Source organism: Passer domesticus, chromosome W, assembly GCF_036417665.1.
Source record: "Passer domesticus isolate bPasDom1 chromosome W, bPasDom1.hap1, whole genome shotgun sequence".
NCBI lineage: Eukaryota > Metazoa > Chordata > Aves > Passeriformes > Passeridae > Passer > Passer domesticus.
The window spans coordinates 16,504,933-16,526,197 of NC_087511.1; the positions used below are offsets into that span (position 1 = coordinate 16,504,933).

The 21,265-nt window shown below is 44.4% G+C and overlaps 2 protein-coding genes across 18 annotated transcripts in view; one reads left to right on the top strand and one right to left on the bottom strand.

The window, feature by feature from the left end:
• LOC135289115 (ubiquitin-conjugating enzyme E2 R2-like) overlaps positions 1-3,619 on the top strand; it is a 119,696-nt gene extending 116,077 nt beyond the window's left edge. Inside the window, exon 5 of the mRNA XM_064402474.1 lies at positions 569-3,619. Within this exon, the coding sequence (XP_064258544.1) occupies positions 569-788 (220 nt within the window). The 3' untranslated portion in view covers positions 789-3,619. The remainder of the gene's footprint in view (positions 1-568) is intronic.
• A 2,337-nt stretch (positions 3,620-5,956) lies between these two features.
• LOC135289113 (ubiquitin-associated protein 2-like) overlaps positions 5,957-21,265 on the bottom strand; it is a 196,901-nt gene continuing 181,592 nt past the window's right edge. For 16 of the 17 annotated variants that reach the window (XM_064402459.1, XM_064402471.1, XM_064402470.1 and 13 more), the window contains 7 exons: positions 14,412-14,490; positions 12,758-12,972; positions 10,244-10,343; positions 10,053-10,160; positions 8,487-8,554; positions 7,588-7,776; positions 5,957-6,304 (listed from right to left, as the gene is read on the bottom strand). In XM_064402459.1, the coding sequence (XP_064258529.1) occupies positions 6,212-6,304; positions 7,588-7,776; positions 8,487-8,554; positions 10,053-10,160; positions 10,244-10,343; positions 12,758-12,972; positions 14,412-14,490 (852 nt within the window). In that variant the 3' untranslated portion in view covers positions 5,957-6,211. The remainder of the gene's footprint in view (positions 6,305-7,587; positions 7,777-8,486; positions 8,555-10,052; positions 10,161-10,243; positions 10,344-12,757; positions 12,973-14,411; positions 14,491-21,265) is intronic. The other variant, XM_064402468.1, reaches the window with a different exon arrangement.

Here is a 21,265-nt window from a genome sequence, read left to right on the forward strand (position 1 = left end):
AGAAGCACCAGCCAGAGCCCATCCTGGAGCAAAGGGAAACACTTGTTTCCTGCTATCCTTGGTCAGTGTTGGGGTTACAGCTGCATCTCAGAGTGCAGCCACATGCTCTTACCCTCCAGTGGGAACTCAGAGCTGACAAATGCTTGTGGGAATTAGAGTTTTGACCATGTTGGGGTAGAGTCATCAGTGGTGGAGGGTGGCTGTGAATAGCATCTCTGGATGGCATTTCCTAAGTCATCTTAGGAAATCTGTGACTATCCCTTCTGTAAAAAATGTAATGGAATTTGCTTTGAGTTCTGGCAGATCTCTAATGCAGAGTCCTGTAGAATAATTGATTTCATATATTGCTGAGAGTGTGTGTGCTGCAAACACCCTTGGAGTGTTCCCAAGCCTGGGGCTGCAGGAACTAAATCTGTTTCTAGTGATGCTTGTGGTGTTTCAGCCAAACATCAGCTCTCCTGACTGAGCTGCCAGGAGGGCTGGGCAGGGGCTGGTTGGGAGGTGGGGAGTTGAGCCACACTGCTGCCAGCACATGGCCCTGCTCATGTTGCTGTCCTCCTCCCCACAGGAAACAGGTTTTGGCTACCAAAGCTGAGGCAGAGAAGGATGGTGTGAAGGTCCCTACTACACTGGCAGAGTACTGCATCAAAACTAAAGTGCCTTCCAATGACAACAGTTCAGATTTGCTTTATGATGACTTGTACGATGACGACATTGACGATGAAGACGAGGAGGAGGAGGATGCCGACTGTTACGATGATGATGATTCTGGCAACGAGGAGTCGTGACCTGCTCCCTCTATGCCCCCGTACTGCCCTGTCAACTCAGGCCAGAAGGGAGCAGTGGTAACCTAGCAGCAGTCCAGCAAAAAAGTAGTGGTGGGAGGGGGGGGGATCAAAAAACTGTCTCCTGCTGTCTCCTGTTGTATGGATCTGTTTGCTCCTTTTTTATGGACCTCTTAGAGACCCTCCACAGAATGTCTGAATTCTTGCATTCTTAACCCTTTCATCACTGTATTATGATTTCTTTTTTTAAAAGAAATTCCCTTTTTCACTTCTAGAAAATGCTCACAGTGAAACAGGTTTGCTTGTGTTTAGATTCTTGAATTAAATACAGTCTTGCATTGAGATGTTTAATGTATTTAAAGCTGGAACAAACTCATTGGAAAACGAATTTTCAGGAGCTCAAGTACTGCATTTACTGGGAAGAAAAAAATCCACACAAAGCAAATTGCCATGGTTTAGCTGCTCCATTTATAATAATAGCGTGTGTACATTTGTTTAGCCTTTTAGTGGTGGCTTTTCCTTTATAAGGTGTGGGGTGGAAAGTGTAAAGCTACTGTGTGTTGAGCTTAATGGGATGTTACTGAAAGGTACAGGAATCTGTTTAGCCTGATCAAATTAGGAAATAGCTGGCCCCTGGATCCCCAGAGGGCACAATCAGCTTTGTCTCTGAAAAAGGCTTGTGATATGAACCCTAAAATAAACACTTAACACTTCATGTCTGTACAATTGAGCCCTGGGTTGCATTATTTTTTTCAGACTAGGTTTGGGTTGAAAAAGTTTCATTTAGCCATTCTTCTGGGATCTGCTGTCAGCTGCCCCTCTACTGAGGGAGGAAAACAGAAGTGTATCCCACTGCCCAGTGGGCCAGCATTCATCCTGAACTTCTTTTTGGCAGTGGGAGAGTCTTCTTCTTCAGTGCTTGCTAGTAGCCCTTCCTTCCTGCAGCCTAAGTCCAGTGCTGGCCTGAGCCTTCTTTCTGTTGCTTATGTAGGTCACCTGCTGGTAAATGCAGCTCTGCTGTAGCTCTGTGAGGTTGGCAGAAGATAAAGCTCCCTGGGACAGCCAGGCTGTTCCTGTGCCTGCAGTGGCTTCTGGGACATAGGGCAGAGAGATGGATGGGTGCTGGGCTCTCTCCTGCCTGGCTGGGGCACAGGTGGATGTGTGCAGCCCCACAAAGAGAAGGGTACACAGTGCTTTCAGGCTGAAAAAGAAAGCCAGCAATCAGGGTTTGGCAGCTTATTTAGGAGTATGCTTCAGCTGGTGCCCTGAGCTCAGCCTCCTGCATGATTTTGGGAGCTCTTGGCAGAGCTTAGGGCCCTCAGCATCTTCACCCCATTGCAGTGTGCTCTTGTTCAGCTGTAGTGCAGTGCCCTGAATTCACCTTTCACATGGATTGGCAGCCAGCCCTGCCCTTCTGCGCTGAGCCCTGGCAGCCCCGGGAGCAAATCAGAGGTGCTGGCCCTGCTTGGATGAGACCCTCTGTTCTCACAAGAGGCAGTAACCCTGATAAGAACTGCAGGCTCAGGCATTTGGTATAGCTTGGTGGTTTTAATGATACATCACCAGCTGCAGTCCCTCAAGAGGTACTTTGGTGGGAGTAAACTTTGTTCTGTGATCAGCTTGGTGGGAAGCAAGGAGCAAGATGAGAGTGAGCAAGCTTAAAGTGCGTTGCCTGGAAGGAGAGGAAGGGAAGGTCTGTGGGGCTCTGTTTGAAGTTATCAGAATGTTGCTTGGCTGGGGTTTGCTGCAGCAAGGACAGTCTCTGTCCCTCTGCCCCAGCTTATACTAGTGTGCCCTCAGCAGAATTAAGGCAGCCCAATTGGTAATACCTTGTCCCCAGTGTGTTCTGTGATGGTCTGCCCTCCTGCTTGCTTTTTACCTGGGGAGGCAGCTGGAACCCTCCTGAAGTGTCCCACAAAGGCTCCTTCAGGTCATCCTTCCATCAAGGACTAACAGCCCCTGGTGCTTTTTGGAGCCAGCAGTGCCGCCCCCCCCCCCCCCCCCCCCCCCCCCAGCTCCCAGCTTCACACCAGTCCTGGGAGGGTGGTGCCAGTGTTGGCAAATGGGCTTCTGGCACTCAATGCAAGACTGGTCTCAAGGCCACACTGGGCCAGGAACATCAGTCTCCAGCTTTGAGGGGCTGTTGGGGACATGAAGGAACAGAGTATGTCAACACTGGCTGTGCTGACTTGGTTTGAAATGATACTGCATCTTTCAGGATTTCCCTTGTATTTTTGACTGTCTTCACTGTTCACTGTACACTCTCCAGTGAGTTGTATTTTCAAGATTGGTGTTGTAAGATTCATTATCTGACGTTAACCTTTTTAAAGACAAAAAGCAACCTATTTTGAGAGCTCTCAACATAATCAAACTAATTTCTCTTCCCCACTGTCCTGTGCAGTGTCATTGCTTGTTGACTTGCTGGTTTCATTTTTTGAGATATAAACTGAAATGAGGATATTATGTTTAGGTGGGGATTTTGGGTTTTTTGGGTTTTTTTTTTTTTTTTAACCTATTTAAGAAATTGTGGAAAAATGTTTACCTGATCTTTGTATTCTGTTTTTTTTCTTAACCTTTTTCTCATCTCAGCCAATATTAGTGTTTACATTTGCAACCACCTGCCCTTTCAAATAGTTTTCAACCATTCTGAAACCAGCAGGGTACACTACATTTCTTAGTAGTTTTCTTAGCTGAAATCCCAGATGGTTTCCTTTTTTTCTTCAGTATAATTTACCAGAAACAATTAACTGATGCATTTTTGTGTTGTCTTCCCCTTCAGTAGTTATGTTTTGTCTTTTCTGCACATCTATTAATAAAAATGTGAAATGAAAATATGCCAGTACTGTTACTTCCCTATTAATTGAGTTGGTTTATTTGCATGGGTTACTTAAAGCTTTGAATAACAGCTGTTCACAAATTCAGTGGTGCTCCAGTATCAATACCTATACATGTACATAAATAATCTACAAGGTTATTGGAAAACTAAAGCTGCTGTTTGACAGCTGTCTATACCTTAAAGAACAAACTGATTTGGAGAAGCACTTTGGCAAAAAGCTATGAGCTTTGCTGTTATATTTATTTATTCATCTTAAGTCAGCAAAGAGGAGACCAGGGAGAAGACTTAATGGTATCATATGACTGCAGCAGGATGCAAGGACTTGGAGTAAAGGTGGTGCTGGCATGGGGTTGGGGTGCTGCTGGTGGCCAGTTTTCTGGGGCAAGGTGCTTTGACCTCATACAGAAAACTGGCAGAGGAATTAAGGTAATCACTGTCAACCACCCCTTCAGGGTGCTTGCCCTGCCTGGCCCATGCTGTTCCCCCCAGGCTCAAGAGTGGAGAAGTATCTGTTTTTGCAGTGCTGAAATTAGCAGGACATGTGTACAGGTGTTGTATTTGCTATACAACACTGCAGCACAGCAACTGCCGAGTCAAATGTGTTTGGGGCCTGAATGTTTCTGCTTCACAGCCATGTTGGAGGAATGGTTATGGCATTGCAGAGCTAACTTCCTAGAGGAGTCTCCATGTTGGGGAATGAGACAGTGCTGTCTGGGCCTTCTGACTGGGCTCAGGCCTGTTTGTAGCTCCTGCCTGCCTTGAGCTGACAGTAGCTTCTTGATCTAGCAGGTGTTGTACCAAAACCAGGACAAACACTCCACGCTGCCCTGCACTAGACAAACCTGGCTGCCCCTTGTGCAGTGGTTGGGGGTTTTTTCCTCCATTTCCTTGATGGCCAAATGTAGCAGAGAAACCTTGGTTCTACCATCAGACTGTGGAACAGAGACTTGGAGAGAAAATTGCTGCAGAAGAGCCCTGTTGGAGCTGGTGATAAGGGGAAAACATCCTGTTTAGGATTGCCGGGGAAGGGAAAGGAGGCAGTAGGTCTCCAGCCTGCAGAAACAGATTGTTGTATTCCCAATGCAGGACCGAGCACTTTGCTTTATTGAACCTCACCACAGACCTTCCTCCTGATGTAGGCCCTGGACTTCATGGGCAAAGCAAGGAAGGACAGTGCTGCTGTGCTCCCTCCTTACCATTCCGAGCTGTTCCACAGGGCCTCAGACAGAGCACAGCAAATGCAGAACATGATGCTTGTAGCAGAAGTCAGGGTGCTGCCCAGGATCCCAACCCAATGCAGCTGCCTATGAGCTTTCAGTACCAAGTTGTGCTCACCTTTGTCACAGTATTCAGCATCCCCTGCATACCCAGCTCTTGCTCTTACCTTCCCAGCAGGAGGAGGTAGAAAGGGACAGGCTCTAAAAGCAAAACTGCTTGAGGTCTTGAGGCCTTTGAAAATGCAAACACTAGTGATACACTCAAATATTTATTAGTTGGAGGGAGAGTTAAAAAGAAATAAAACTCCTAAAACATTCACTGCACTGGTGTAGAACAAGAAGGACCAGGAGTTGCCTCCAGGGTCTTGTTTTAGAAAAAAAGTGGGGAGGGACAGGTGAAGATTCCATCAAGTAGCTGTGTCTTTTCTGGGCAGGGTGGCTCAAGACAAAAAGAGGTACAAGACACAGCTTATACTTGAATTTAAGAAACTGCTACATAGTTTTTGCCTCTAATGATGGAAAGGAAGTTTCAGGACCCACGGAGCCATCCAAAGTCTCTTGCTAGAGAAACAAAAAAAACCCAACCAAATACCAAAACACACAACCACCCACACCCCCCCCAAAAAAAAAACCCCCCACAAACCAAAACCACAAACAAAAAAAGGCCTTTATTATTAAAAAAGTGAAAAATAAAAAGGTGAGAGTGCAGCTCAGGGCCACAGTGAACAAACTGCCCACAAGAGTTCATCTTCCACATCAGGAAGGAATGAGGAGATGAAAGAAAGAGGAAGGACCCACAAAACTTTTTTTGCCTTCCCCCATCCCCCTTTTTTATCTCTTTCAAGTAACAGCTATATTGGGGGCTGAGGGCAGAAATCAAACCAACAGGACACATCTTGATTTTTTTTTTTGCGGGGGGGGGGGAGCAGGTCTTATTTGCCTGAATTTAGAACTGCATTAAATAAATAGGCTCCAGCTCAAAAAAAAAAAAAAAAAAAAAGGCACAGTTTGTCTTTTGACAGAGTTATAAAGCTTAAAAAAACAAGGAAGGATGATCTGATGCAGATGGGAAATTCATAATAAGTTTCCCTACAAAGAAAATAAAACAGGCTGCAAGATGCAGAAAACCACATTTAGCCTCTATTGCATTTACAAATACATACATAAATATATTACATACGACAGCAACTTCAAGAGGAAGCAGGCAAGTCACACTGAGAATGGCTGCCTGGCTGCAGTTCTCCCCCACAGATGTTCGGCTGAGCAGTAATTTCTCCTAATAATTCTAGGAATGGGGGTCAGCTTTTACTTTTTCTCTTTTTTTTTTTTTGCCTCCTCTCCTTTCATTCTCTCCCCCCTCCCCAGTTTTGGATTTAGTTTGTCCAGTATGGAGAAGTACCATAGGTTTTGGTAGCCTGAGACTTTTGCTGCATGGTGCTGGGTTGATTGCGTTGGCCAGATCCACCCTAGAAATCAGAAAGAAAGGAGACATGAGCACCAACACTACTAGGAAGACAAGCCTGTCCATACATCAGCAGAGGAGCATCCACCAACACAGCGATGCTCCCCCTCGGACAGATCTGTTTCTTCTCTGCAACATCTCTGCATCCTGTAATCCAGGACAGTCACAGAGAAACCAAACAGAAGAGCAAGGACTACCATCCCACTACCTCCCACTCAGGTTTAATGACAAGGAAGAAGAGGAGCAGGACTAGGGACAACAAAGGAACTCTCCCAAGGTGAATAGAAGCAGTACACCAGCCAAAGATGACACACATTAAGAAACAGAAGTAATTTCCTGTTTCTTGATTCTAAGGCAGAACATTTTTTTGGAGAACATTTATAGTAAGGAAACACATGGGCTGGTAAAACCAAATCAGAAATTGGAACCAACATGCAGGGTCACCTAGAGCTAGTTGTTCAGACCTATGTCCAGACAGCTCCAAGGATGGAGACTCCACAACCTCCCTGGGCAACCTGTGCCAGTGCTTGGTAACCATCCCAATAAAAAAATGTTTCCTGATGTTCAGAAGGAACCTCCTGTGTTTCAGCCTGTGCCCATTGCCTCTGGTCCTGTCACTAGGAACCACTGAAAAGAGCCTGGCTCCATCTTCTTTGCACCTTCCCTTCAGGTACTTTCAGGTACTTATATATATATATATATATATATATAGATGAGATCTCCCCTGAACCTTCTCTCCAGGAGGAACAGTCCCAGTTCTCTCAGCCTTTATAGATAAGAGATGACCCAGTCCTTTCATCATCCTTGTGGCCCTTTGTTGGACTCTCCAATACATCCATGTTTGTCTTATACTGGGGACCCCAGAACTGGACATGGGACTCACCAGTACTGAGCAGAGGGGAAGGATCACCTCCCTTAACCTTCTGGCAGCACTCCTGCTAATGCAGCCCAGAATGCCTTTTCAGCAAGGGCATAGTGCTGGCTCATGGTTAACTTGGTGTCCAACAGGATGCCCAGGGCCTATTCTGCCAAGCTGCTTTGGCCCCCAGCTTATACTGGTGCATGGGGTTGTTTCTTCCCAGGGGCAGGACTTGGCATTTCCCCTTGTTGAACATCATGAGATTCCCTCCCCAAGCTGGCCAACAGTATTGAGTCTGTCAGTCTACAGTTGCTGTCAAGGCCCTTTCCCAATGAGCAAAGTAAAAACCAGAAGGAAGCAAAAACCCCCAAGACCTTGCTAGGAATCTGCCCTCAGGCACACTGAAGATGATGAAGGGGCTGACTCACCTGCCCATCTTGCTGAAGATGGTGATGCAGCATCTGAGAATGAGGCTGCTGATGCGCAGGGAGGATATGCAGAAATGGGGCTGGAGCATAACCTGGGGCAGCACCAGGATTCAGCCCAGTTGATCCGAGAACAGAGGGTAGGCTAAAAGAAGGTGGTGTGCCAGCATGGAATCCCTGTTTGTCAAATGTCTGCAGAGGAGGTGAGGGGGACAGCATCAGAGACTGGTGCGAGCAGCCCCATGGTGACCAAACAAGAACAAGAGTGGCCCAAACACACATCACCTGAAACTTTCATCAACCCCCACAGAGCAAGCCAAGTTACACCTGCAAGCACCTCAGCAGATGAGCTTCAGCTCCTTTTCTCATCCATTCTTCTGAACTAATAATTCCAACATTTCATTTTTATTTCCACAGCTACTATGCTCTTTTTTCCCTGACCTCTTTTTATTCAGTGGGACATGGGATGGCAGCAGCTGCCTGAAATCAGTCCTTCACACATTATGGGGTCTCAGGCTGAAATTACAAAATCAGAAGAACCACTTGCAATAAGATTTTTTTCCCCCTGACCAAAGCTCAACCCAGCCTCTTGACTCACTTGCTTTGAGGGATATTTTGACCAAAAACATTAGTGCTATCACACTTCATTTACAACCAGGACACAGCACGTGTGTGGCAGCATGGGCAGTGTAGAGTGCCCACACCTATGCCAACAGCTGCCATCAGGAGCAATGGAACAGAGAGTGAGACTCCTCTCCAACAGCAAACAGCCAGCATAAGAAATGCCACAGCCTGTTGGCCCTGAGAACCAACTGGCTTGGGAATGACCCTAACCTCCTCCACAAGGGGATCCATGAGTGAGGCCTCAAGAGCACAGGGGAGGAGAGTCCAGCATTGCTCACCTGAGTCTTGTTATAGACTGAGCCACTGATATCAGGCACACCTGTGTTACTTGAGGTCACAGAAACACCTGGAAAACAAAAAACAGACACCGACAATGGGAAAGTCAACCATCATCTAGTATGAGCCCCATGCTTTGCTCCCAGCACCTCTGACAGCCTCAGTGGATGCACCTTTGCTGCAACCACTGCACCCTACACCCTGATGCTGCTGCTGGCCCACCCGGTGGGGTTCTCCATGCTGTCAGACCTACAGCACTGCACATAGGAACAGAAGCAATGGTTCGGTTCCTCACTCCCACTGCAAAGCAGGAAAACAGTCAACTGGAATAAATCACCCACATTCACAACCCAGTGGTTACTACTTGGATTCAAATGCACTTAATGCACTTCACCAGGCAGCAGTTGGCTGCACCAAACACTCATTCAAGCTCACAAAAAGACAGCTTTCACCTAGGATTAGGGGTGCATTTGGCTCTACTGTAGCATTCAACAGCTTTCCAGTAGTGCACTGAGCAATGAGATTCAGCATCTGCTACACATTTGAACCCTTGTCCTTTTACATCCTGCAGAAGGGTGAGGTCTGCAATGTTCCTCTGCCCAGAGAAAATTAATATCACTGATTCAGGCTGCCTTCCATCTATATGGTCTGGTGCCATATCAGGCTCAGGAACACTCACCAGCAAGGTGATTTTTTCAAACCAGCCACTTCTTCAGTCTTATAAAGACTGTCTCTAATAATTTCACTTGGCTCAGAATAAAACTAGCTGTTCCTTTGGCCAGTGAATCAGAGGACTGGGTTCAGAGGGTATGCACTGCCTTATGGTTGTTCCCTTCTGAGGACATTGCTCCTTTTTGGATTGCTCCTCTACAGATGAGAGTGTGATCAGCTCTTGGCTGAAGACAGCATTTCAAACACACAGCAAATGCTTGGTACTTGCTAAAGTCCAAGGATGAACTAGTTAGTGCTAAGCAGCTAAGTATACACTTCTCAGGTCTAACCAGCATGAGCAGAATAAAGCTTTCATATGAGCTATATAAATTCTTCAGCCTTTGCAGTCACAAAGGAAACATTTTCAGGCACAAAAGAAAGTGATGAGTTACAGGGTGTACAGACAGAAGCCAAACAGCCCAGAAATGTGTGAATTGCCCTGTTCAACCCTAACACACGGCTTCCTCAATTGACTACCAAGAAATCCAATTTAGTCTTCATTTGGCAGAAGACAATTTCAGCAACAGCATTAAACTGCTTAGGCTTCAAAAACACAGCACTGTTGCAGGATCACTATATTCTTCAGCAAAGAAAACTTCGGCAGAGGAAACAGCTTACCATTTCTCCCATGTATAATTGTGGACAAAGCTGCACATCAGCCACACAAATCCTTATGCAAAGTTCAGCCATGATGTTTAGAAGGAACACTTGGGCCATTAAAAAAGCATTTTGTATATGTGAGATGGGCAAACAGCTTGGATCATGACCCTGTTTAGAGCTGGCTGCTGTGTTGACTGCACAGCACTGGGAGTTGCCCCTACTAAATCCCACTCGAGCAACCTCATGTTTCATGTTACCTTTCCCAGGTCCAGTGCCAGCAGATTTGTTTTGTGCTTGAGATGACCCACTGTAGCCTCCTTTGCTGTAATCTCCAGCTGCTGTTCCCTGTGTTAAGTCATCATAGCCTGCCAGTGTGTACAAGACAAGGTGTCACAGTGAGCAAACAGCTCTGCAGATATGCATGTGTAAAGCACAGTGGTAAGCATACCTGCCCCATAGCCATGCTGCCCATAGCCACTCCCTTGCTGAAAAGGAGTCGATGTAGTGTTCAGGTTGACTCCATGCTGTTTAGCAGATGCTGGAGGTACCTGGACAAAGGAAGGAAACAAAAGACTTGACCAGAGAATGGCACACAAAACACAAGGTCCCTCTGCCATCTAGTGGAGAAGGCACCTTCACCTTGTGGGAAATTCGATCTGGCGTTGGGAGCACTGGGCTGACATGGGACATGGCACTCACACTTCCAGAAGTAAATTGCTGTAGTGGCTTTATGCAAGCTCCAAGTTTTCTGCCAGAGCTGCCCCCCTGATTACATCACAACCCGCTCTCAAAACAGGCTGTGTATTTCTTTAGAATAATAGAATCATTAAGGTTGGAAAAGACCTCAAAGATCAAGTCTAACTTTCAACTGAACACCACCTTGTCAGCTAAACTATGGCACTAAGTGCCATGTCCAGTAATTTCTTGAACACTTCCAGGAATGATGATTCCACCACCTCCCTGGGCAATCCATTCAAATGCTTAACAACCCTTTCTGTGAAGAAATTCTTCCTGATATCCAACCTGAACCTCCTCTGGTATAGCTTGAGGCTATTTCCTCTTGTCCTGATCCTTGTTCCCTGGGAGCAGAGCCTGACCCCCACCTGGCTGCACTCTCCTGTCAGGGAGTTATAGAGAGTGAGAAGGTCTGCCCTGAGCCTCCTTTTCTCCAGGCTAAATATCCCCAACTCCCTCAGCAGCTCCTCATAGGACTTACTCTCTAGATCCTTCCCCAGCTCTGTTGCCCTTCTCTGGACACACTCCACCACCTCAATATCTTTCTTGTAGTGAGGAGCCAAGAATTCAACACAGGATTCGAGCTGTGGCCTCACCAGTGCTCAGTACAGGGGAATGATCACTGCCCTGGTCCTGCTGGCCACACTATTGCTGATATGGGCCAGAATGCCATTTGCCTTCATGGCCACCTGGGCACACACTGGCACATGTTCAGTGTGGTAATCACATATCCTCTGAACAGAGAGAGACATAGCTGTCCCAGGATTTTCCTGTGAAGCTATGAGAAACTTAGAGAAAAGAATTAAAACAATTATTATCTCTCTGCAACCACTGTTTATAGATATGGTTCTCCAGAGTGTGCTATTCATAGTTCACCAATAGTGTGAGAGGTTTTTACTTTGAGACCAATCAAGTCTCACCTTAGTGAGTCACATTATAAAAGGACCCACTACTTTCATTAAACGGGCCTTCTGATTCACCTTATGAAGACTGGAGTCTTTCATTCCATCCCTGACTCAACAGCGTCAGTTCAGCTGGCTGTTGACCAGCACCCCCAGGTCCTTTTCTGCTGGGCCACTTTCCAGCCACTCTGCCCCAGCCTGTAGCACTGCAGGGGGTTGGTGTGACCAAGTGCAGGACCCAGCACTTGGCCTTGTTGAATTTCTTTCATACATTGACTGTAAACAGCAAATTGTCACCCACAGAATCAAATGAAACACCAACTCCTGTCCAAGTCTGTTTCATAAGACACAGTCATACAGGGCCCTAAAATAGAGTCACCTACCCTTCTGCTTGGAGCATCCCTCTTCCCAAATAACATTTTCCCTCCTGAGACTCCCTGCTGAGTTAATCCAGTCTCCTCCATCCTCAAAAGGATTTCTTAGGCATTCTCAGTTTTCTGACAGCTTTGGATCTCCCTTTGACTATCTGGAGGGTGCTACAGGCTTTCAGGAACACCAAGTCCAAGAGCTGTCTGCTATTTATAGTAACCTGCACAGCAATCCATGAACTCTGGCCTTTTAAATTTCCCATTTTCTTGAGGAAGAGACTGCAGCTATTTTCTCATGCTTGCATGTTTTTGGAGATCCCTTACAGACTGGGAAAGATGACTATTCTGCTGCCATGAGACCCCACCGGGAGTACCATATCCAGTTCTGGGGCCCCCAGTACAAGAAAGACCTGTTAGAACAGGTCTAGAGGAGGGCCATGAAAATGATCAGAAGACTGGAGCACCTCTCCTTTGAAGAAGGGCTCAGAGAGTTGGGGCTGTTAAGCCTGAAGAAGAGAAGGCTCCAGGAATACCTTATTGTAGCCTTTCAGTACTTAAAGGGAGCTTATAAGAAAGACACAGAAACATTTTTGTACCAGGATCTGTAGTGACAGGACAAGGGAGAATGTCTTTAAAGTGAAAGAGGGTAGATTTAGATTGGACATAAGGAAGATGTTTTTTCCAATGAGGGTGGCGAGACACTGGCACAGGTTGCCCAGACAAGTTGTTGCTGCCCTATCCCTGGAAGTGTTCAAGGCCAGGTTGGATGGGGCTTGGAGAAACCTGATCTAGTGAAAAGTGTCCCTGTTCATGACAGAGGCATTGGAACTACATGATCTTTAAGGTCCCTTTCAACCCAAACCATCCTGTGATTCCAAGATGTAGAAGGTTTGGGCTGAAGAGAGCAAAACCAGAGAGGCACACGGGGAGGGTTACAGTTCAGGCTATCACACTTACAAACATGGTTGGCCCATATTGGAATGCACTGGGAACACTGGGCACACCAGCATAATAAGGTAACCCAGTGTAGCTGTACCCCGGGGGCAGGGTTGGATTGAGGAATGGCTGCTGAGTTGTATGGTGAGTCTGAGTCTGGTTCTGCTGCGACTGAGCGAGCGTGGTAGTAGGAGCAGGGGAGGCAGAATCTCCACGGCCAAATTTTGTTACATCACCTGCGAAAGAACAAACTCATCAGAAAAGCTATCAAAGCTACACCAGGAGTGGAGAATTCAAAAGATTCAAAATCTCCGAATACAAGTAGGCAACTACAGAAGAGAACACATCCTGCGCTTGAAAGCCTGTAGTTGTTCATGGGGAAGCCCTCTCCCAGTCTCTGTTCCTGATGGCTACAGGGACATTGCCTGTTAGTGGCAGAGAACTCCATGCCATGGATAATCCATTGTTAAAATGGAGATACCAATACTTACCTATCTCACACAGTCTGAGCAGATTCATTATATCAGATCATTGCAATAAAACATGCTACAAGTAAAACTATGGTAAACAGCCAAAGAGCAAATAGTTGTTGGGTTACAGTATGACTCTCCTAGAGGGTAAACTGATTGGCTAAGCTTCATGAGCTGAAAGCAAGTTAGGATTTACAGGGAGTGATAGGCATATTTTTGTCCATCTGCTTATTTGCTAAGCATGACTAGAGTTAATATGTCTGGTTCCTCACACCACCAAAGTTCTGGAAACAATAGCTGAAGGCCAGGAAAGCAAGACTTGCATCATGGCCCACCTTTTTTTAAGTAGGAAGGGAAATTTGGTTATTACCCCAAAAACAGACTCCCAAGAGAAGTGATTGTGCAGCAGAAAAACTCCTGAACACTTGCATTTTCTGGTGGCCTACAGAGCACCATGCTCATATGTTTTTAGGGAGGTGACATATATCACTCATATCTATCTCATTCCCAACTAATATTCCTTTATGTTGGTTACCAAAAGTTATGACATCACTTAATATCATTGTTATAGGAATTATAACACCTATAGCTACAGTTTTAAGCTGTAATCAGATTGTAGTGAAAGAAAACCACTGGCTGAAAATCCAGGATAGCATTAAAGTCATCTTTGCACAACAATAACTGAAGAGTAAGACCAGGAATGAACAAGGGTTTCTTAGACCACATGCTTTTGGGAATTAAGTCCATTAGATTTGGAGAGGGTGAGAGGGAGCCTGCTAGAGGCAGCTCCTGCTGAGAACATACAAGTACTAAAATAGCAGTAACAAAGGAAAGCAAGCCAGTCAAATTTCAAGAAGAATGATTAAGCTATGAAATAGTTTTCAAGCACCTATATGTGCTTGGGAAGGACACTAGATGACACTACCATTTAAATTTGTAACAATTTTGCACTTATTCTCAAAGGGCATTCAACTTACTCCCAAGAACCGCCAAGTCACATATGAATTACTGACCAAAACCATGAAGGAAAAAAAAAAAAAAAAGAAAAAAAATCAACATCAGTGTTTAGAGAAAGATGCTTGCTTTTGTTTGGCTAGTTTGGACTGATTTAACTGCCTACAGAAGGGTAAAATGACTGCATTTTCAGCAACAGCAGGATGACCAGCACATCTCACTCACCATCCTCATGTTTAAATAATACTCACCTGAGAAGGGGTTGTTAGCAAGGCTTCCATCTCTGCCTGTCAAGGTTGCAGGAGCAGGGAATGTAATTCCGTAGTAATCCTTAGAAAAAGACATCATAATTTATTAATAGCTGAAATGCTGAAACCATAACAGAGCTGGACAACTCTTATGAACCCTTATATTTTTTATAATATAACCCTTATATTTCTTAAAAGCATAAGAAATTTTTAAAAGAACTAAAGGAAGTTTGGGCAGAAAATGACCTTATCATGTACAGCATAGCTGAAGGTTTACCTGTATCCTCAACTTCAAAATAAACCTATTTTGCAGACTTTTTTAATACTTTATCTCTTAATGGTAAATTAAAGGCAATGACTAAATGCTTACCCCTCCCAACCCACAGCACTGAGCTGTCATATTCCAGCGAGACTATGTCTGGAAGAGCAACAGACCATCAGAGGCCAAAGACCTAGATTCAAGCCAGGACCATAATCACAATGTGGATGTAGTCTACAGGTTTTAACATGCTCTGTTTTCTAAAAGTAAAAAACATCAGCTAGGAAAACACAATTATTTAAAAAACTGTTGAAAAAGAGTTACCACCTGATGACTGGAAAATTTACTTAAACTATGTTACAAGAGAACTCAGACCAGTAGTCTCTAAAGTGAAGTGCACAAAACAATCAACTAGGGTGCATGAAGATATTTGTTTTGGTATAATTAATAAATACCATTAAAAAATTAAAATAGAGCATTAAAATAAAAATTTGTTCTCGTCCTTTTTTTTCATCCTTTTTTATTTTCATGTATGTTTTATAACATACATATTAGTACAATAGTATACATATATAATTTATAAATAAAAATATATTGGGAGTGCTCACAATTTTTTTTGCTGATGAAGTGGTGCAATCAAAAAAGGTGGAGACCACTGCCCTAGATCATTTTTCTACAGGAAGGTAAGAAAATTCTCACCCTAGAAAGCTCTCACTTAGGACATGCCAGCAAAACCAAAACAATATTTTGTCTTCAGTTTGGGACAAAAAGAGAAAAATTTGCCCTTCCCTTTTTGGGTGAACTCCACATATGAGGCTGGTACTCTACTGAGTCATTTTTCTCTTAATTCTCATGGGTTTCTCCCCACCACCTCCAATCCATTAAGAGTGTCTTGCATTACAATGTAAGATATGTATTCTTTCACCACCTATATCACCTTCTGATGAGCTGTTAATAGTCGCTCATTTACAACAGCTGCCCAATGCACACAGCCTAAAGGGGGGGGGGGGTGGGGGGGGGATCCCTGCTAATGGAACATCAAGGACTCACCAGCATGACTCATAGAATTACATCATCCCATTGTGAAATTCCCCGCCCTGGGGGAGGAACATGATACAACCACTGGACCCTCAGAGAAGGATCAGACCTTTCTACAGGATCACTGCTTTGACAAGGCCACATCCATCACTCTAACGGGACTGCTACCACCACCCTGACTAACAGGGTGTCAAGTTATATTCTGACTTTGTTGGTTTAAGCCAATGTTCCTGTAGTATTGCCATTTTTGTAATTCTCCTATTAAATTGTATTTCTGACTTGGAATCTCTTGCAACATATTTGTGTGGAGTTAATTCCTCCTGCTGTCTTGCCTTCAAAGCAGCAAAAAGAGTTAATGCTTTAACCATTTTACGTATCAATTTTCACAGTCTTCAACATTGGAAAAGCATCCTCCTCCTTCATACCCCTCTCTGAAAATTCCCCAGCACCTTCTGCCTTGCTGCATTTCTGCCCATCCCTCCCATTTCCTAAACCCAGTCCTCCATCACTGAATCTGAAACCATCTGGCAAGGATTTAGTATTGCAGGTGTTTCCTGTAATTTGAAACTGTGCTACATTTCATCCTCCTTTCCTTCCTAGTTAATTCCATCTCAGCACCTCCAGCATGAATCACTTGGCAAAACAACCAAATTAATATTAAAAATCTTTGCAGGTTACTCAAAAGCAGCACTCCCATCTCCTTCTAAGGAACATCATAACACAAAAAGCAGATTTGGAGAAGAGATCTGAACAGAATTCATTAGACATGAACTGGAACTGACACAGTAGCATTTTTTCCCTATATAAATCAGAAAAAATAAAACCAAATCCACATGAGAACAGGATCTAAGGATTGCAATTATTACCACTGCCCCTCAGGTAGGGGATGTGCTGGTTTTAGCTGGGGTAGAGTTAATTTTCTTCCCAGTGGCTGGTATGGGGCTATGCTTTGGATTTGTGCTGAACACAGGGTTGATAATATAGAGGTGTTTTTGTTATTGCTGAGCTTACACAGAGTCAAGGCCTTTTCTGCTTCTTGTATGGCCATGCTGGGGAGGAGGCTGGGGTGCATGGAAGGTTGGGAGGAGACACAGTTGGGACAGGTGATCCCAACTGACTCAAGGGATATTCTAGACCATGAGACATCATGCTCAGCATATAAAGCTTGAAGAAGAAGGAAAGGGGGGGATGAGACGACACATTTGGAATGATGGAGTTTGTCTCCCCAAGTCCCCATTTACATGTGATGGAGGCCTGTTTTCTTGAAGGCGGCTGAACACCTGCCTGCCCATGGAAAGCAGTGAATTACTTCCTTGTTTTGCTTTGTTTGTGTGTGCAGCTTTTGCTTTTTCTATTAAACTGTCTGTATCTCAACCCACAAGTTTTCAAGGTTTTACTCTTCTGATTCTCACCCTGATCCCTCTGGTAGGGGGAGTGAGTGAGTGGCTGCTTGGGGCTTGGTGGCTGGTTGGCATTAAACAACGACAGGAAAACCACATTAGCACGGAATATCCCTATCCCACACACCTGTGCATACACACATTCAAAACAAAAAACATTAGAAAATACAAGTGCAAACCAGTTATGTTTACATTTCATTCCCGCCCATAGGAAAACATCAGAAGAGATACTCTGCTCGTCAAAAAACATGGGTATTTCCTGACCTACAGAAGGCATGCAGGAAAAGGTGCCTAAAGTCAAAACTGACATATCAGGAATAGACTCAAAATGCAAGACAGAAAAGGACTGAAAAAGAATGTGTTCTGATGTAATAGAAGTAAGTTCCACAAAGCAGCTTGCTAGGTAGCATGCACACCAGCTAAGGCATTTATAAGATCTCTACTACACAGGCAGCCTGCAACAGACTAACAGAAAATATAGCATATCCCAATGTAATATACACCAAAATTAAAACAAACAAAACCCTCAAAACACAACACAGTGAGAATTTACATCATGAACATAGGCATTAAGAAATTGAATTAAATTTTAAAAGACATACACATACTCCTCCCCCAACTCACTGTATCAGCAGCTACCAGTACCTCTCACTACTGGAAGCTTCCCAGGAAGCAGTGATGACTTGCACTTGGGACTCAGCCCACTTTCACTTTCAAGGTGTAAACAGACCAGCATGTCAAAGACAACTATTTCCACCAGTTCCTGCCTCCCATACAGCTAATGTTGCCTAATTTCCACAACAAATTCAAAACACAATAAAAATACAGCAAAATCTAGAAACCACAACCATTGCATGAATAGTTGATGGAAAAACCTTCACAACATTTATGCATTTATTTATAAATATCAACACACTGAGGAGAAACTGGGGGGAAATGACATATGACCCCAAAAACATTCTTCAAGATATTTGCAGAAGGAGACGAAACATTCTTTCATCAGCAAGGTTGTAGATGTTATAGGGAAAGGTGGGGGGGTGTGATTTATGATTGGCTTTTTGCAACTATTAAAATGAATATTATATGTGTTATGGTAGAAAGTTATGCTCTGTTAATTTTATTAAGTAGTGTGTTAAATATAGTTTTAGGTTATAACATAATGTTAAAATAGAATCTATGCTATGTAAATACTTTTTAACTAGCTCAAGAAAGAGATGAGATAATCAAGAAATTCTCCACACAGAGATAACAGCAACAAGACAATAAAATCCCAAAGAGAAAGAATTATTGCCTCTTTATTGTGAAGAACTAGTCTCCTTGCAGACTCCATGGAGTCTGACCATGATTTACAAGATGAAGGGGGGGAAGTCGACAATAACCAGAGAAATCCCTAGTTTGAAAGGAATGTATGCATCATGTACGACATATATGAATATGCAACAGGCTATTGCTTTCAAGGGTTAATCCTTTGTTAGCGAGCCATGCTTTTTTAGGAAAGCATCCCAACATTCATATTCTTTGCTTTTATTGTCCTTTATTGTCCTAACTCTGATTGTCCAAATTCTTATTGGTCTAATTTTTATTACTATTTTTTATAACCATTTTATTACTATTAAACTTTTAAAATTTTAAAACAAGTGATTGGTGTATTTTACGGGGGGGGGGGGAAAGACCAACAAACTCAAAATGTTTGTCAATAAGAAATAAAAGAAAGCATACATTAACTCATATATACAAATAATAAGAGTATGAAATAAGAAAAATAGATGTTGGTTGACAAACTTGAAAATAAAACCAAGCAAGACCAGTCACAAAAGAGACAAAAAGGAAACCCTAAAATGCATCCCCAGTACAGCTACCCCAAAAGCCTCTGCCACCATGCTTTCATCACCCACTGAACCATAACAGCACAGTGTAGAAAACTGCCAGGCTTGCTGTGTCAAAATGTGGAGACTTGATGAGACTAGTTGAGCAAGAACTTGAGCTGAGCCACTTGTTTATCTTGCACCTGGCTTGAGCAAGGGCATGCTTATCTTAACAACTGAATGATGTCTGGGGTGAAGCAAAGGCCTCTGCTTGATGTCTCAATGAAGCTAGAAAAACAACCACAGAAGCCTCACAGAAGAGCACCCATGCCTGTCTACCAGACATTAGCCTCATACTCCCTTATCCACACATAACAAGTCTTGTTAGACGTTTATAAACTATGACCTAGTCTCATCTTCTCAAGATTATAAATCTGGTCCTTTGCAAACACTTGGTAGAGACGAGAAACACCTCCTTAAGAGGAGACACTTCACTGATTGCTGGGCAAAATGACAGTTCTGACTAATTTTCCTTTCTCCCTTAGCAGGGATGCTTCTTTCAGTAAGAAATTGCATTTAGCAGATGACACCCAGATGAAAGTAAGCTTAATTAAATGTGAAGTTAGGCTTAGTGAACTATGAATTCTTAGCTTAATTAATCATTGGCTAGCCTTAGGATATTTAGCATTAATGCAGCAAGAGCATTTATCAACAGCAATTCTGAATCTGTCCCCTCAATAAACTATCTATATTGGACTTTGTGAAACTGTCTCAGTGAAAGTCCTTGAAGACGCTCTGTCAGGCGAAAGTTAAATCCATACTCTTAAAGCAACACACAGGAGCCAGGTTTTCCCCACACTTCAACAGCAGCCCTCAGGAGAAAGTAAACAGAAAGCAAAACTGAAAATGTAAACAGAAATGCTGCCTAGATGATGATGAAAGAAAGGCCACAGAACTATATAAAGTTGGCTGCCCAGAAGCAATCCAAGCACAGCATTTACTCTCACCCACCACCAAGCCTGACCAGACTCCTGCCATGCAGCACCCACAGCCCGGCCTGCAGCATGGTGCCCTGGTGCTCCTACTCCTCCTGCTGGCTTTTGCCACAGCCCTTGCTTGCTGCCACCTGCATCCCTGTGACATCACCTTCCCCCAGGACAGCTCCCAGCCCACCACAGCCCTGCCACCACCAGCATGTGCCATTTGCCTTCAACATCCTCCTCCACATCAACTACCCACAGCAAGCTGCCGCCACTGCCCCCCGCATCCTCCAGCACCTCTTGTACATCCTCAGCAGTCCCAGCACTCCCCAGCACTGGGATATCCAGGCATGGCAGGACCTCCTGAACAACCTCCAACATTACATCCACCATCTGGAGCAATGCATGCCAGCCAATGGCATGCTCTTTGAAGGCCAAAGGCCTCACAACCTGCCGTTCAGTATCAACAAATACTTCAGGCTCATCCAGGACATCATCTGCACCTGCCTCTGGGACCATGTCCAACTTCAAGCTTGCATCTGCTTTGAACATGTGGACACATGTGGCAGATGAAGAGTCAACCAGCTCCTGTCCCCCCACCAAGCACACCTGCATCAAATGCCCATCTCAAGCCAACATCAGCAGCCATAGATTGAGTGGATGCAACAGCAGCAAGGGCTGGGATTGCTCAGCACTGCTCATACATTTTCCAGTCAGGTGCCTGTGCCAACAGGGAAACAGGCATGACCACGGTGAGGCTGAGGCCAGGCTGTGACACAGCCCATGCACTGGAGAAAATTGCTGTGCTCTAAGGAGAAAAAGGCCATCATACATATGCATGAAGGGCAAAGACAGGGTCTCCACAGGCAAGCAGGGATAAGCCTCCCTCCTGCAGCCCATCCCACTGATGCCTTCTGCCCTGGTTGAAGGCTCTGGACAGCAGGCCACTCTCAGGGACCCACCATAGCCTTCCAAGTCCACAGACATCTCCCACTGATGCTAGACCATCAAACACACACTCACCCAAACAACATGCTGCCTGCCCTGCACACTCCTCCTCTTCCACTGTTAAAAATAGGTTAGAAACAGTTGTAAAATAGTTGATAGATCGTTAAGCATGTACTGTTAGTTTGGTTATTATATTGTAAAAGGGGTTAAAAGAGTAGTTATAAGAAATACAGTACTTAACGTACCATAATACACCTAAGTAAAGTGCACCACCCCCCAAGCGAAACAAGCCAGCCTGGACAGAACTGTAATGGGTCAATCAAGCACCTTAAACCTTCATGCAAATGAAGGATCCAAAAAGAAACCAATCTAAAGGGACAAAAAACAGAATAAAAAGGGGTTTCTGATTCACTGAATTTGTGCCGTT